The sequence below is a fragment of the Lasiosphaeria miniovina genome (assembly GCF_030549165.1).
Source record: "Lasiosphaeria miniovina strain SMH2392-1A chromosome Unknown B0T26scaffold_5, whole genome shotgun sequence".
NCBI classification, from domain to species: Eukaryota; Fungi; Ascomycota; class Sordariomycetes; order Sordariales; family Lasiosphaeriaceae; genus Lasiosphaeria; species Lasiosphaeria miniovina.
In genome coordinates, this window is record NW_026848224.1 from 72225 (window position 1) to 88783 (window position 16559).

The window sequence follows — 16559 nt, forward strand, 5'->3', positions numbered from 1 at the left end:
ACTTGCGTAGGGCGTCAAACCCCAACTAGGTTAACAATGTCAAGCACGATGATATGTGTGATAATAGGTACTGATTTGATCTGATCATACCGCCAGAAGCTTGGGCTTTGGTACTAACTAGGCCCGTGGTAGATATCTCACGGGAAGCTCCCCTTCTCGGGCCCAAAATAACCCCTATCGGGAATGGGCAGAACGCCAACACTCTTGCCGTCGACGCCTGCATAGCTGACCGTGTTTCCCCACCAGTTAAGCTTCACCGGGTTATATCCCACCGCGAAGAACATGACTAGAGCGCTAATGGCTACGCCTGCCGTCAGCGCCGCCGAAAGCACGTAGTTGTACTTCTCCCACCATGCCAGGCGGTGCCGCGGCAGCCAGTACATGAAGAACAGCGACAGCAAGAACCCCGGCGTCTTGTACGCCATGTTGGACGGGGCCCAATGCTGCACGCCCTGCAGAATCAGAATCGGATTAAGCCAGAGCTGTAGACACGTGAGCACATTAGCGGTTGACCAGGGTAATAGGCACGCACGAGGGGCATACCAGCGACGCCACAAACGGGAACAGGGTGCGGTCGAGCAGCGCAAAGGTGCGCGGCCGCAGCCTCACCCTCAGCCGCTCCTTGACAGCAGGCAGGTACTTTGGGCCCAGGCCCTGGCCGAGCAGGAACACCAAGGCAACGCCCGCGCCGATCAAGAAGCACCACTTGAACAAGGGGTAGATTTCGTTGAACATTCGACTGCTACCAAGGAGCCCCCACATGAGCGAGCTGGCGTACAGCGGCGCACCGTCGTTGGCGCATGTGAAACGCGACGGTTGTTCCGGCGTGCACAGCCCCTTGACGTTCTCGAGGATGAAGTTCTGCGTGGCTACGGCGACGAAGCAAGTGATGATGATGGTGCCGATCTGGCTGCGGAACACAGCCCGCGGTGGGATCTTCACGTAGTGCGCCATCTTTTGGTCCTGCACATAGTTGTCCGCGTACCCTGGACCGGTCAGTGTGCTGCTAGGAGTGGGAGCCGGGCAAGGGGGGGCAAACCTGCGAGGGCCCAGCTGCCCAACGTCTGCGCGAACAAGAAGGCGTTGGGATTGCCGGGCAGCACAAAGCCCGTGATCACCTGGACCAGCGCGCCTAGCCCAAGGTTGGTCCCGGTGGTGGCGGACAGCAGGGACAGCGGCACGGCGAAGATGATATTGATGCCGATCATGACAAACACGAGCCACACGGGCGTGTCGAGCGGGTAGATGCTAAGAAACACGACCGACACCACGATGGCGCCCAGCAGGATCACCAAGAACCACCAGTCGGGCACCTCGGGGTACCGCGCCATCATGCGACTGTGTATGTCCATGGCGCCCTCGTAGTTACCCTTGCCGTGGCGCAGGCCTCTGTAGAAGTCAACGTACGCCTGCCCGACGGTGCGCCACTGATTTGCCATGATGTACAGGAAGTACACGGGGTAGAAGGCTGTCCGTTTAATTAGTAACCAGCACTTTGCCAATCGGTAGGTAGATCAACGTGCCAAAGTTGGCTCCTACTGTGAGAATGTAGCCAGCCGAGTAAAAGGGCGGTGAGTAGTTTTGGTACAGCACCTGGTCGAGCTTGTTGTCCACCACGACCTTTTGCACATTGTAGGGCTTCCCGTCGTTGGCAAAAGCCGACGACGAGTTGATCGGCAGATACGCCGTGTACGACATGTTGGAGTAATATATGGCCAGGATGATGAAGGCGCCCAGGATGGAGCCACAGTATTCGGTGCAGGTGGAGAAGAAGGGGCGGGCCAGCGCGGCGTACGAAGTGGTCGCCACGTTCCAGTCAAACGTGGTCAGCGGGTTCAGCAGGCCCAGCCCCAGCGATGAGCCGGTGAGGATGGCGAGCGTGATGTTCTGCGGTGCGATCCACGTCATCCAGTTGAAGGTCGACAGCGCCGTGAACAGGTACCCAGGCAGCCAGTAGTAGACGGCCATGGAGCCCGCGCAGATGTAGAAAAACTTGTACCGCGAGACGGTCCACCCGTAGATGTTCTCTCGGGGCTCGGGCCGCGTCAGGGCGCGGTTCATAGCGATGGTCGGGAGGATGGTCGGCCAGAGGGCCTTGACAGGGTAGACCCTTGCTGGTGTAAGTGCCTGGGCCAGCAGGAGACTCTGACATGAACTTACGAGAACCGCCCTGCTTGGAGTGAGTGTCTAGCCTCAACAATCTGGTGGCATGAACGTACGTAGGTATCCGGCAAAGCCCATGCCCATTAGTTGTACAAAGAGAGTGAGCATCTGTTTGACACGCATTAGTCAGGATATAGACGATGGAGATGGCCGGGTTACCAGTTGATACGGAAACGTCACAAAGGTCTGCCCGTAATAGAGGTCCAGTTTCTGCACCAGGATCATGCCGTAAGAGTTTGTCGTGTAGATGGAGATGTTATACGTGATGGTAGCGAACATCTGCTCTTTGAAAGTCCAAGGCCCGGGGTTTAGCGAGTGCCTCACCCCGAAAACGGTGATGCCCCAGTCTGGCAGGACGAATTCGAGCAGCTTCGCGCATGGGAAGAGCAAGATTTGGATCACAGAACCCGAGAGAGCTGTTTGACGTGCCTGGTGTCAACAACAAGAGCACAATCACCAATCAACCGACTGCTGCGCAGGCTCACATATGGATGGAAACCGGCTGTTGAAAAAGGTCGACATGAAGGTGCCAATGACGGCCCAGGAAATGCCGAGGAAATAGGCCCTCGCAGTCTCTATGGGCACGGTCGGCTCATCGCGCGGGTCGGCAACGGCGCGCACGCCGGGGTAAGGCGACGAGTAGCGCAACATGACGGCGTCGACACGCAGGTCGCGGTCGTAGAATTCGCCGTACTGCTTTGGGCCATCGGCGATCAGGCGGCCCATGCGGTCGCGCATCTCGGACGGGAAATTCCAGTCGTCGCTGTAGAACCGGTACGCCTCGGCCACGATAGCCAGCGCTTCCTCTCGGCTCAGGCTGTCGACCTTTTCCAAGATGTAGTCGCCCTCCCCATTGGGCGCCAACACCTCCAGCATCTCGTGCGGGATCTGACCGCTGATGCGCTCGTGCGTCCCTGTTTGCGTCGGCGTCTTCTCGCGGTCTCGGTCCGACAGGTCGGGCGCGATCTCGCCGCCACCGGATCCGTCAATCGTGTCGAGCTTTTCGGCCATGATTGGACCAGCGGTAAAAAAAAATACAAAATATAAAAAATAAAAATGCTACGCTGGGCACAAGGATACTCCTTGATGAAGACGAAAAGCCGCTGGGAATCGTGGTGGGAGAAACGTCGCGAGGAGTGTCTTGACTACAGTCTAGCAGCCACGCCGTCCAGGACGGCAATAACCACGGGACGAGCGCTGGGTCTCTCCATCAGGAAGGCGGGATTCTTCTTATCTCGGCTAAGTATGTTCGACGTTACCTCCCACGGCCGTCTCGCGACACACGCAGCAGCAGCACGGGAACAAAGTGCGGGGACCGGCAGCTGGCTTCATTTAGAGTTTGGGACATATACGACCGCCCACCCGGCCATGCGTGACACGGCTCAGTTGTTGACAGCAGGGGCTGGACTTGTGTGGTCCTCCCCGACATGTGACGCCGTTAGACGGGAACCCCAACCAGCACGCGATTCTCGCCGTGCACCAATCATCTAGACCTCATCTTACACCTTACCCAGCCGAGCACCGAATTGCGTCACGACCGTGAACTGCAGAAGCGAGTTACGTAAAGGTGTTGTAATTTTTTTAGCTTATATAATACCTCGACAAGGTCGTAGGAAGATCTCACACGTCCCTGATATTATGCGGCCCGTCGAACCATTAACGGCGTGCTCCTGCCGTCCTGTCTGTCCTCTTGAAACTCCAGTCCGATCCAAAAGCAGGGTATCCAAAGTACGCACAAGAGAAAAGAAAGATAAATAAGGTACAAGATAGATGGACAGTGGCCGCGGCATCAAAGCAGCTGACCGCCCCGCCGCCGCATCCCTATTTAGGTCGACTTATTGCTAGTTCTCGGGCTTGGCGGCAGCATCTGGCTTCGTGTCGTCTGTCTGGACCTCAACCTTGGGCTGGACGTCGCCTGCCGCGTACAGGGCCCTGATTGCGCTGTGCCGGTCCGAAGAGCCAAACTTGGCCATGCCGCGATGGAGGAACCAGAAGAGAGTGCGGCCGAGGAAGCGCACGGGTGCCGGCACCGGCGGAAAGTTCAACCACATGTCGTCCTCGAAATGCGAGTCGAGGTTGGCGAAACAACACACGAGCCCCGACAGGCCGAGTCCCTTCTGTTCGGCAAAGCCCGGTTAGCATTTTCGACAAGGCAGGGCGCGGGCAGTCAGTCTGGACATGATTACCATTGCGTGCTCGGCGGCCTGGCTAAGAAGCGCGGGCATGCCCTTCATCTTCTCCAGGCCGTATTGCCTCAAGGCCAGGAGGGTGGGGATTTCGTCGGCGAGATGGGTCACTAGGAGGGGGCCAAACTCGTCAATCGAGGCGACGACGACGGCGCCGTCGTACTTTTGCTTGCCGGCGATCACGTCATTAGTGTAGGCGATGAACTTGTCGAGCGGGTCGTGGAAGGCGTGGTGCTGCTCGACATTGACTTCCATTATGCCCGTCACGCCAGCCATCTTCTCAATGATGGGGAAGATCTGGTCCTCCTCGTTGCCGTGATGCAGGTGCAGCAGCAGGTGCCAGTTGATAATGAACTTGCAGAAGTCCTTCTGCTCTGATTGCTTGATGTGCTGCGCCTGCAGGTAGATGGCGTTGAGACCGCGGATCATCATGTTGTGCACGAGGGCCATCTCGGACGCCGTGTCGTCAAAGAGATCGGGCTGCAGCCTGTCAGTTTGAGAGCAACCAGCCATGTTTGCTCTGCTGGGACGCACCTTGTAGTCCGGATTCTCCTGCTTCAGCTTGTAGGTCGGGGTTGGGATGAGGGAGAAGGGATGATCGGCATAGACAGCGGCAGCCATTTTTGCGGATTGAAGCAGCAGTTCTTTTCCCGGGGAAAGGAATAAAAAAAATAAAAAAATAAAATAATTTAAAACCAAAAAAGAGGGGATCCGGGTTGTGACAAAGTGTTAGCAAGTGGCCAATGTTCAACGACGGCAATGGTTCGAGCCTTGACGTGGTCTTGGCTGGCAGTTTAGCTTGGCAGAAATCGACGACGACGAAAGAAGAGTTGGGACGGAAGACAGGGTGAGATGGTCGGCCTTAAATATGATAAGGCGGCGGATTCTTTCTTTGGTTGGAAACCCGCCGCACAAAGTCAACAAAGCCGTGCGGCGAAGGACGAGTGTCCCGATCCTTGCGCCCCGCGACAACATGTTCAGGGTTGCAGTCAGCGGCGGCCCACTGAAGTTGGAGATTTGACCCAGAATACCTTGGGTTGGGGGCGCGGCGGACGGCACCCAAGAAGTGGGCTGTGGCCGCCTCCTTGTTTGGGGTTAGCCGCTGACAACACAGCCTTACAGTGGCGTTGGGATTTCTGCAACAGAAGCCTGCTGCGAGTCTGCGCAGGCCAGAATCGTGAATGCCAATCAGCGGCAGCAAGTCTCCTGGCTTCGCAAGAAGAGCCAAAGAAACTAGCCCACGTCGCTGCAAGCCTGCAATCCTGCACTGGCGGCCGCTTCGAGTTTCTTGCATTCTTAGCAAGTCCTCAGAGACCTGGGAATCTAGCCAACGGTCTGAGCTTGCAAAACTGTAGGTAATGCAAAACTTCAAGTCTGGAGTATCTATCTACTCGCGGACACAGCACGCGTGCACAAAAACAGTAGAGTCCTGGACACGGATGGATATCTGTATGTATTGTAAGTACCACCACAGGCCTTTGTCTCAGGCAATCGCAGTCCGCGCCCTCAGCACACATGTCAGATCGGCCGTGAGAGCAGCCGTGGCGCGATTACCACACTGTCCGCGCCGCGAAAATGTACCGATTCGGCCCATTGCCAAGGTGAAAATGCGCGCTTGGCACCGATCCCACCCCTCGGATCCTTGCCAGTCCTCCCTGGCCGCCCGTTGGCTTCAGCAGTCCTCTCGCGCATTCTAAGAATATCCTCCCCGACCCACCATAACCTGCTGCTAGTGCACCCCCAACGCCAATCAAGCCGCAGCCATTACGACTCGCCTCCGCAGGCGAGGGCAGGCAAGGGCAGTCTCGATTTTGCATTTCGGACGAATCGCCAAAACGGTCCCAGCCTTTGGGGGAGGGTTAAGAAGCGAAAACCATCCGATGCGGGCTCGGTAGCACGTCTCGGCGCGAGTGCGCGCGGCGTCTCCCACGGGAGGAACCCAGACATGGGGCCGGCTTCCCCGCTCGGCGGGAGCAGGCCAGAACCAGGACCCTTTGGTGGCACATTAGGGCAATTGCCGCAAACTCAATTCACGCGTGTTGCACTCCAGGAACCAGGCGTGACATGTCGCACATTTTCGCATTCGCGATGAGAGGGAAATTGCCCGTTTTCGGAATTGCAGACGTGCGCTATTTAGGCGCTTGCCCAGCCTTCCGGAATGATAGATCCCTTTGAGCAACCACGACGAAGGGGGTGGGATAGCGGAGACCCCGGCCCGGCATTAACGTGGACGCCTTGGCTTCCATTTCATAGCAGAGAAATGGCCGAATGGGAGGCATTTGGACGGCAGAGGCGTTTGAAGCCTGCAACAAATTGCCTAGGTACCTACCCAGGTAACCAACTCGAACTTCTATACAATCTAAGCCTGTGGAGAGCACACAGCGCCGCCAGACCCATCATGAACTCGCTGCGCAGCAAGTTAGCAGCCCAGCCATCCATCCATCCATCCATCCATTCCAACCCTTCATGCCCTTTGCACACCGCCATCAAAGAAGTGTTTGTTCTAAGACGCCACGCGTGCACGGTATCCTCGTCCGTCACGCAGCTACTGCGGGGAAGGTGCGGCCTTGATGGCCCTGACAAATGTGGCCTTGACCTTACGCATGTACTTGTCCTCATCCAGCAACTTGCGGATGATGGGCTGCTGATTGTGCGCGTCAAAGGCCTTGCGCCCTGTGTAGCGCTCAAAAAAGTGAAAGACGGCCGGGTCGTCCGAGTCCCTGCAGATGCAATAGTACAGCGAGCCTGGGTCGAGCGCGGCGAGCCGCGTCGTCTCGGCATAGACTGCCTCCAGCGCGTCGGCGTGCTCGGGGAAGGCGTAGACCTGCGGCGGCACCGTGTCAGCAACAAGCTACGGCCGGGGCCGTGGTTACGGGTGTTAGGGTAAAGCTACCGTCCCGAACACGCAGAACTCGTCCTCGGGAATAGGCGGCATCGCTGCAAGAGAGGCATCATCGTTTTCGGCCATTTTGAGGTTACCCAAGGATATTCGGCGGGTTCAGGTCGTGTGCGACAGCGTGGTTCGGCTGTGCGGCTTGTTCGAGCAATCCATGGTTCCTGATCCACAGGCCGACTGGATAAGGGACCGACCTCACTGCTACAGTAGCTGTCCCGCTGTAACCTCGCTGGGAGACCAGCTGGCGCCTTACAGATAGCGTCGTATTGTAGGCAGTTACTCCGTAACCCCCCCGCTTCTCGCCCTGCCAGGCACCTCGGCATTCGGACCACACTTCCAAGAAGGGCAGGGGAAGCCAGATTAGTGAGTTTTCAAGAATAAGCTCACTTACTCTTATTGTAGCTATAATGTTATTGTAGAACTTTTTCCGCGTGTTCTTCTCCTGTAGTTTAACCATGTTGAAGTCTTCTCACATGGGTGGAAATTGACCTCACATGAATATTACCAGGTATGGAGTAGCAATTCTTGTATGATTTAACGAATTGTAAATGATGCGGAAGAGAAAAGATCGTAGTCAATGTGGCTGCGACAGGAAGTGGACATATATATACAAAATGAATACAAAATTCTCCACACCTAAAAAAGTCCGTTCGGTTCTTGTAATCAGATGTCGATTGGTCGCAAGAAGCGACAGCTATGCGAGATACAGCCATTTATTTCAGGATGAAATCATTGACCTCTTTTTCGCTTCGAGCAGCACTACTTGCTTGCAATTGCTACTTTCCATAGCCCGAGTCATGTTCCTTGAAAATTAAAATACCGAGGTCTAATTTTATACAAGATAAGGGAACGAGCTCTACTATGGGCCTACGTTGATGGCCAGAACGCTCGCTTCGAAAACAAGTCAGGATAGGTCAGCAACCTGACTTGGCTCACCTCCAACGGATAAATAATCCAAGCTAGGAGCTCGGGGTTGACAACGCCACGTGGCGCTGAGCGTATGTTTGATAAGCTAATGGTCGTGAGAGTCTCTCTTAAACTTTCAAGAATACACTTCGACCGTAGATGGTACCAGAAAACTGGAGCGCTTGAACCAGTGAATTAATGAGTCCCGAGAAAGGATGCCCGGGTAGCGGCTCGTATACTTCGTACTGCCTCGTTGCCTAACAAGCACGTTGCGGGCTGAGAAAGAAGCCTAGCCTCTCACCACATTGCTCTCTACCCTATCTCAGGCCGCCAAATACGACCCGCTCACCTCCACAAAATAAAATACATGCATTCATGTTAGCTAATTAGATCCCAGACCCAGACAGACCCGTACTCCGTATCGTCGTTCAGGCACCTAGGTAACTAATCACGATGGACTCATAGAGGTCACAACGCCAGAGCCACGGCAGCCATCCCCAGCAAGGCGCCGACAGCACTCATCACGCTCGTGGGAACAGCGGCTGCCGCGGCATTGGTAGTCGCTGGCGGGCCTGCTGAAGTGGAAGACGACAAGGACGACGACGAGGCAGTGGTCGCGGGGAGGGTTGCTGTCGAGGATACCGTCTCGGTCTTCGTGCCTGCTGCCGGGCGACTAGTAGAACCGGAACTTTCGGGGCCGAGTGAGGTGACTGTGGGGAGCGACGACGAGTTGCCGCTTGCGATGCTGCTGAGAGACACGCTCGTTTGGGCCGTGGTGGTGGTGGTGGTGCTGTGGTCGCTGTGGCTGACGGAGTTGGATGTAGTGGAGGCCGAGGTGGTCGATGTGGCTGCCAGGCAGGTGCTGTCGTCGTCATCTCGGTCGTCGTCATCATCGTGGCCGTCATCGTCATGATCGGTACGAATGCGGTGGTTGTTGTTGTTGTTGTTGTCATTGTCGCCCCCGCTACGGCTGTGGTGATGGCTGTCGCAATGCCGGATGCTGCCCGTCACCGCCGGACCTGTCGTTGTTGGGGTTGTCGCTGTCGTTGTGGTCGGCTTCAGGGAAGTGGTCGTCGAGACCGTGGTGCACCTGTCGTCTCCGGCTTCGCACGCCAGCCCGTGTATCGACTCGCGCGAAGTCGCGGCTACGAGCGCAGCCAGCCCTAGCAGCACGACTGATGATGCCCTCATATTTCTTTCCTTTGCGTGTGCGACAGAGAAAGTTTTGTGTGTAGTTAGGTGTGCGCGTAATGATGTGCCTGTTCAATTGCCAATAAGAGTCGTCGAGTCTTTGAGATGGAGTTGGCAGGGACTGAACACAAAAAAGCAACACAATAGGCGTGAGGATGGCCACAATAGGTGTAAGGATGGCGAAGCCTTTATGTTCCGCATCCTTCACGCTCAGGTACACCATGCGCGCCTCGAGTCCGAGATGAAGATAAGCACTTTATTTAATTCTTCCCTTGCCGACGACCTTTGTGCTGGCTTGAGGCACGGGCTGGATGGGATCCGAGGTCGATAATTGGCACAGGTCGGACAGGAGGTGGCACAGGGCGGGAGCCTGCTCGGCTGTGGATTCCATGGCACGGAGGCGTGCGTGGCGCTGGTTTGCGAGTCTGTCGTGATCAGTGCCCTGTGCCTCCGCGCCTCGCTGTCGTAACGCAAGCGCTCGCTCCATGACCCATGTGGGAGAGCCGCCGCCGACGAGCGACTGGATGCACATGGCAGGATTAGCCGGCAGTCTGGATCTCGGAGTCTGGGCTAGTCGACGCTAGTGAAGCTGACAGATGCGTTTGTCAAGGTGTCGCGTTGCTGGATCCCTAGGAATTAAAGGAGTGCCAAGACGGCACTTTGGGGAAAGGCACGCGCTGGTTCGTGCCTCGGCCGCAAGCACTTGGCACCGGCTGCAGCTGCCATTGAAATACGAGTTGCTAGGACGCGCACAACTGGTTTTCTGCATGTCGGCACTGCATGCTGCTATCCCGCTCTTGGTCAAGATTGTTTGAATGAGGGACTTTGTCCACGTCACCTTAAATCTCAAGCAAATCCAACTGGTGAGTCGGCAGCCGAATACCCATTCCAGGCATTCAGTATGCGTAGCACTGATAGCAGCGTGTTTCATGTCGAAGCACGAGACCATGTGCTTGCGTAGACCCTGCGTCGAGCTGAAAAGCGGCTATTGAAGATTATATCGATTGGTAATACGAATACCGGCAGTGCAACACGATGCTGATATGGCGGAATTAAGACCGTGCTGCGATGGCTGTTGCTTCCCGCCCTGCTCGACCGATTCTCGTATCTCTCGTAGCTATAGTATTTTGGAGGTTTGAGGAACAGCACCTCACGCGTCAGCTATCTAGGGCATAAATTAGGAAATGCGTGTGAATTACTATTGGGTAGCCTCTGACGGTATCTTGTCAACTGACGGTATCTTGTCAACCCGAAGACGCCATATGAATCAGGCCAGATACGTTCTGGATGCCGAAGGGGCTTGGGTTAATTAGCAAGAGCGCTAATTAAGAAACCAGCGACGGAGTACGGAATAATTAATTGGACAAAGCTAATTAACTAGTAGAATATGAGATTTAGCGTGTCGTTGGGTGGTGGGGTGTCTAGAAACTCCAGGAACTTGCCACGAGGGAACGAATGGCGGCTAGCAGCAGGGTCAAATGGTATCAGGACTAAAGGTGGGGGTTAACATGGGGTTGACCCTAGGTTCGAGTTGTTCTGGAAAACCCCCTGCTCTCTGGAAACGTTTAATTACATCATGGAACGCTCGCTGGGACCGAATTTGCCCATTTTGTCCAATTCGGCAACTATGCAGCCCTCGCGAGATTTGGATCGAGATCCGGTTAGGCATCTTGGTCCGTCATTTTTTTTTGTTGAGCGGACTGGGGATCGATCCCCTTACGTCGAATGCGTGGGGTCGTTTGCAAGCGATCCTCGTGTGAAAAATCAGGGACCGCGGGCCTGCACGGCAAAGGTGAAGCTGTTGATGACAGGTGAGGCTGTTAATGACAAGGTGAGTCGGGGATCGGCACCCTGTGACAATTTGTTGTGGACCCTGGATCGGGGCGGGCTTTGCTGATCAGTTGTTGAGTTGTTGTGCTTACCTAGCAGGGGACCAACAGGGCTCTTTCGTCGACGGCTGCACGCCCCGGCGCCCCGCATTCGCCAATCATTCTCACTTCTACAGCCTAGGGCGAGCTCCTTACCACCCCAGACCCGACATAACTTCACGGGAGTAGCACTCATGTGCTTCACTAGGCTAATCCTTCAGCGACGTCGGCGTTGATTGCACGCTGGGCACGACTTCCACGACTCGAAATGCCTGGATTCATCTCCACGCCTCGGCCTCGGGTCATCTCGACGACAGCTGTGAATCAAAATATACACTGTGATCGGAAGGAGACCCTGACATGAGGCTTAATGAGGCTGCACTAGGCGTGACGAGCTTGATACGCAGTCATGCACATTCCCCTTCAAACTGCTGCAGCGGGCTGAAAGCATCAACACGACGCTCCTGCATTAAGTTGGTCATTTTTCTTTTTATTTTCTTCTTCTCTTGTTTTCTGGCGCCACTGGTATTAATAACTTTCAGCACTTCCCATCGACATGCCGTAGTCGAGTTCCTGCCAACCTAACGGCAGCTGGATCGAGAGACCGAGCCCATTACGAGCGTATGGAAGTAAGATCATACCTGCTGCTGCAGCCACAACAAAAGCAGGACGAGGGTCCCGAGAGGCATTCCGACCTCTCCTTCCCGAGAGCCGGCCCGCTGCCGCCTGTGAGGAAGACCCAGTCGGCGTGCGAGCCATGCAGGTCGAAGAAGACTAGAGTATGACGTGTCGACCTCGATCGAGTTTGGGCTTTGGATTTCATCGCGATACTAACGAGTACGTGTTATTCTGGGCAGTGCGATGGTCAGCGGCCGACATGCCGAGTGCAGACTAAACGGTCGACAGTGTTTGTACCTTGCAGTGCCCGGCATGACGCGTTACGCAGGCATGCGAGCTGAAGTTGCTCGTCTTAGAAGCGAGCTTATATCGAACCGGACCGACGTGCCCGACGCAGCGGCATCATCTTCGAGCTCCATGCTTCCTTGCTCTGTTGCGGGCTTAGCTATTGCTGGCCCCTCGACGCCGTTCCAGCCGTCTAATGCTGAGCAGCACCACCCGACCCGCCCGACCGAGAGTCACAGCCCCTCGCGACATGTTCTTGCTCTACGCCCTGCGCCCTGCGCTGCCTCGAGCTGATACTCCAGCACTGGGTGCGCTTGCAGCCCCCGCCACCGTGCCAGGGCCGTCTCTACTAGGCCCAAGAGTCATTGTTGGGTTTCTCCGTGAGAGGCTAGATGTCGTGGAGAAGTGTCTTGTTTATTATCGGGGCCACCTTGACGTGCTCTTCTTCACCAACGCCAATGCTGACGCTGCTGCCGTTCTGGATAGCATCAACCGTGCGCCCGAGCCATTGCTGAGGCCGCTGCTGCGCCAGCTCTGCGCGCTTGCTTCGGCGGGAATCGTCTTTTCTCGTGAGCAGTCCCCACGGAGCCGAAGACGACAACTACCGGGTGGCTTGCATGTTTCTGGAAGAGTGCACGGCGACAACACCGAGCACGGCGACAACACTGAGGACGGCTCTGCGGCTCTGCTGCCTGCTTGCCGCCAGCAATGTGGGCTCTCAGACCCAGGTGGCTCTGGCTCACGTCTAGAGGGGCCTTGGTCTGTCGCGGATCTTGGGGCTGTTTGGCGACCGACGTCCCGCCACGGCGCTGGCGGCCGAGTGGGGCGAGATGAAGCGTGTCTGGCGCTGTCTTGTTGCCATAAGAGTCTGGCTGCGGTCGACGCTGGGCTGGGCTTTCGTGGACCTGGGCCCTGCCGATGTGCTCGCGTCGGGCCAGGACGAAGATTTGCAGCGCCTGAACGGGGGCGAGTATTTCCGTCGAGAGATGGCCAGAATGGCTATTTTGAAACAAAAGATGTCTCGCAAGACGTGAGTCGGCAGGTCGACCAGATCGCATTTCAACACTTTGGCAGCAGCTATCACCCTCCCCAGTCCCACTAGGTCCCCAGTCCCACTAGGCTTCATTTGATGCTCACTACTTTGCACAGGGTGCGTAGACGTCGCATTACACGTCTCCGAGGGGGCTGCTTCTGGCCTGATATGATGCCCTTCCTCCTGACGCCCAGTCATCTAGCATTGCTGAAACCCAACCCCAGTCACCAGACCGACTCAAGCTCTACTGCCTGCACATCTCACACCAGGGCGCGGTCTTGCGGCTCTTTCGCCGCCTCGTCCGCCGTTTCGGAGATGCCGAGACGCCGACGGCCGTCCCCAAGGAACTGACGGCCTGTCTCAGCGACGGACTGCTGTCGGCTCGCCACTCGTCAAGATTTTGCTTGCTGTTGGAGACGGAGCGGGGCTCGGTGAGACGCACTGTTGGGTTTCAGTGTTAGTGTCCCTTGCCCCTTGTTATTCCACTCGTAATCCGAGGCTCCCAATGAGATGGTAGGCTGACCTTCGGTTTTTGTCTTACGGTTTCCATTCACACGTGGCTAGCTGCATCTTGCTCCATGTGTCATATCAGAAACTGCTGCTTGAGACGGCTGACGCCGAGTGGTACGATGACCATGTCCTGATAACCCACATGATAGAGTCGCTCGCGACCTTCTGCACCGAGGCCGATGTGATTGCGCAGTCCTTCTGCCGGGTACTCCGGGCCTAACTTGACCTGCTCCAAGAGGCGGCGGCGGAGAGGGGCCTCGCGGGTGCCGACGCAGCCCCGAATCTGCCTGTAAGCGAGGCTCCCCGCGGCGGCGGGGGTGGTGGCGACAGACAGTACCTGCTTACGTCTGCCTCAGGCACATCGCGGCACCACGTCGCCGCGCGAGAGCTGCTCGACTTCGTAAGGCGGCCACTCGGCGACCCGCGGGTGCGGCCCGAGAGCGTCGACCATCTCTTCCGCCACTCCCTCATCAACCACGAGGAATGCAGCCTGGGCCTCCACTACGACTGGCCGACCGAGTTCATGCTCGACGCGAAAGCGCCCGACCTCAGCGCCGGTGCCCAAGCTGCTGACACCAGTCCCGAACTTGAGCCCTTGTTGGGCATGTCCGGTATTCTTGGGCTGCGATAGACGAGGTAACTAGGCCAACGGAGTGGGGGTCACACTTCCGGATGGTGTGGCCCCGCTTCTACTGACTTTGCCGCATCATGTGAGTGGTGGAGGCAGTTGAATTCCTAGGCACCTTACTGCTTACCCAGAAGTCAGTACCTGGGCGTTCTTTTGCCTTGTGCATAGGTCGCTGGGCCCCACTTCGTGATAGCTGGAGGTAATGAGAGGACGGCGGACTGAAGTAGCTATAACTCCCTTGATCTTTAACACGAAATTGAGCCACGTGTCTATTTTTAGGTTGCTTTAAGGTAGAGACTAATATTGGTTGGACGGATGGATAAAGGGGGGCCACGGAGTTAGTGGTTGGATAGATTGGAATAGGTTTATTTTGTTCATCATAGCCTTAGAATTTCGCTCCTTGACCCATTTCTGTGTCAACTCGGGCTGAAAGATTCGTGATTATTCTCCGGCTCTCTCCTGACCGCCTCGTAAACCCAGGTATCCTTGAATCTCACCTTCCCTCACGGCCAGCCAATTGGTGTTACGGGGAGCTGTGCCGCGTGACAGGCTGGATCTGACTGGTTCTCTCTCAGCGCCATGTTCCGACGGGAGGGCTATGGTTGAGTTTCTGCCCCTCTGCAACTGGACCTTGTATTTGATATTTGTGCACTTTTCAAAGTGCTGGATCCGAGCCGTAAGGACAGGCTATTCGAATGGCACGAGACGGATGTGGCGAGCAAGTGATTGATTGTCGAGGCACAGGTCGCACGTTGCGGCTTCACCAAGCAGCATTAATACTTCTGCAGTTTTGGAGTATAAAAACACGAGCTCAGAGACTGGAAATCAATAGATTGTGCATCCCAGCTCCGCCATTTCTCCCCAAGTCACGTTCTTTTTGTTGTGAACATTTTCCGCTTCTAACAAGACCTCGAGTCCTGCTGGAACAACATTTCCAAGGCTCGCAATTGCAGGCTCCCGCAACGCGCCTATCATGGAGCCAGATCCGGGCGAACCTTTATGGCAATACCCGGCTACTTCTCCTGACGATCCGGCATCATTGCCGTCTGCCAGTCAGCCTGGGTCCCTGCCAGCCGCTATGTGGTACTACGACATTGCGGCTCCCCAGCAGCCCTCGGCCTGGAGCACATACCAAGCCGCTTCCAACGCCATGACGTATGCGCCATTCGACGGTTACACAGAGCCGAGTTCTGCGCAGCCAGTCTTTCAGTCCTCGCCGGCCCAATCAACCATTGCCGACCCTTATTCGGCATGGGCCAGCTCTTCTGCGTGGCCTCAGGCAAATACGGCCGACGGCATTTTCTCGCCGGCTTTCGCAGGCTATCAAGACCAAAGAGCCGCCATTGGCGTGAACCCGCAATTCATCCCGAGTTTTGCGCCAGTCGCAGGCCCGTCGTCTTACAGCTCCGACTCGGCGATAATCCCTCCCGACGCCACCAGTTACTTAAACGCCCAAGCCACGTCTCCTCTGGACGCGGCCTCGGGATGGGGCGACAGCGGCGGCGGCGGCAGCAGCAGCGGCAGCAGCAGCAGCAGCGGGAACGAGCAGCCGGGGAACGAGCAGCCGAGCGCGGGCAACAGCTCCAAAGGCAAAGGGAAGCAGCCGGTTGACGCGCGCGAGCGCAACCGGCTAGCCGCAAGCAGGCAGCGGCAGCGGGACGGCGTCAGGGAGAGTGAGATCAAGCGCCAGGCGGTGGCGGTCACGGCGGAGCACGAGCGGCTCAGGGCCGAGAAGGCGCGCCTGGTCGGCGTTCGCCACACGCTCACCTGCCAACTGGCACGCCACAGGCCCGGCGACTGCAACTGCGAGCTGATTCACCGTTATGTCGCGGTCAAGGGGCTGGAGGACTACGAGAAGAAGACCCCGCCTCCCGCTGAGTGAGCCATATTGGTGCAAGTGCCGACTGGACAATGACGATCTGGTGGTGAGGAGCCTGTGTTGGGAAAAGGGGGAGACGGGGAAAAGGGGAGGTGGGGAAAAGGGGTTTAAAAAGATTGTCAAAATATTTGTTCATTTCGAGATCTGGTTGTCTTGGGCTGTTGGCGTTGGGATTAAAAAGGCACGGATGGATTGGAAAGACATTGTACTATTCTAGAGTCACTATGATATGGCGTTTTTTAGGTGGAGGAATTGTTACGCGTGAAGTGGTTGGAGGCGGCTTGCATGATAGTGAACTAGTGGGTAAGGCAGGTAATTAGGCATGGAGTTAAATTAGTGAGTTTATCTAGCCAGTGATTAATGAGCGCGGTTTTTGATGCAGCTCTAATACCGAAG

General features: G+C 56.3%; 6 protein-coding genes across 6 annotated transcripts; 2 read left to right on the forward strand and 4 right to left on the reverse strand.

The window, feature by feature from the left end:
* Positions 1-54: 54 nt before the first annotated feature.
* B0T26DRAFT_714032 (OPT oligopeptide transporter protein-domain-containing protein) lies at positions 55-3490 on the reverse strand. Its single transcript, XM_060442161.1, has 8 exons — positions 2649-3490; positions 2323-2579; positions 2220-2271; positions 2161-2170; positions 1524-2110; positions 1040-1468; positions 544-986; positions 55-482 (listed from the first exon to the last, which is right to left on the reverse strand). The coding sequence occupies exons 1-8, from the start codon at positions 3172-3174 to the stop codon at positions 138-140; spliced, it is 2649 nt and encodes an 882-aa protein (XP_060293681.1). The 5' UTR covers positions 3175-3490; the 3' UTR covers positions 55-137.
* Positions 3491-3720: 230 nt separating this feature from the next.
* B0T26DRAFT_714035 (hemerythrin HHE cation binding domain-containing protein) lies at positions 3721-5364 on the reverse strand. The gene is made up of 3 exons (XM_060442162.1): positions 4884-5364; positions 4350-4829; positions 3721-4280 (listed from the first exon to the last, which is right to left on the reverse strand). Exons 1-3 carry the CDS (start codon positions 4968-4970, stop codon positions 4005-4007), a joined length of 843 nt encoding a protein of 280 aa, XP_060293682.1. The 5' UTR covers positions 4971-5364; the 3' UTR covers positions 3721-4004.
* A 1441-nt stretch (positions 5365-6805) lies between these two features.
* Positions 6806-7499, reverse strand: B0T26DRAFT_714038 (uncharacterized protein). Its single transcript, XM_060442163.1, has 2 exons — positions 7243-7499; positions 6806-7173 (listed from the first exon to the last, which is right to left on the reverse strand). The coding sequence occupies exons 1-2, from the start codon at positions 7315-7317 to the stop codon at positions 6895-6897; spliced, it is 354 nt and encodes a 117-aa protein (XP_060293683.1). The 5' UTR covers positions 7318-7499; the 3' UTR covers positions 6806-6894.
* Positions 7500-8619: 1120 nt separating this feature from the next.
* Positions 8620-9342, reverse strand: B0T26DRAFT_752606 (uncharacterized protein; the record flags this gene model as incomplete). Its single annotated transcript, XM_060445542.1, has 1 exon — positions 8620-9342. The coding sequence occupies one exon, from the start codon at positions 9340-9342 to the stop codon at positions 8620-8622; it is 723 nt and encodes a 240-aa protein (XP_060293684.1).
* A 3021-nt stretch (positions 9343-12363) lies between these two features.
* B0T26DRAFT_676834 (uncharacterized protein) lies at positions 12364-14287 on the forward strand (the record flags this gene model as incomplete). The annotated part of the gene is made up of 7 exons (XM_060440023.1): positions 12364-12682; positions 12744-12823; positions 12863-13143; position 13263; positions 13371-13577; positions 13739-13861; positions 13895-14287. 7 exons carry the CDS (start codon positions 12364-12366, stop codon positions 14285-14287), a joined length of 1404 nt encoding a protein of 467 aa, XP_060293685.1.
* Positions 14288-15134: 847 nt separating this feature from the next.
* Positions 15135-16166, forward strand: B0T26DRAFT_779362 (uncharacterized protein; the record flags this gene model as incomplete). The annotated part of the gene is made up of 1 exon (XM_060446665.1): positions 15135-16166. The coding sequence occupies exon 1, from the start codon at positions 15258-15260 to the stop codon at positions 16164-16166; it is 909 nt and encodes a 302-aa protein (XP_060293686.1). The 5' UTR covers positions 15135-15257.
* Between the last annotated feature and the right edge of the window lie 393 nt (positions 16167-16559).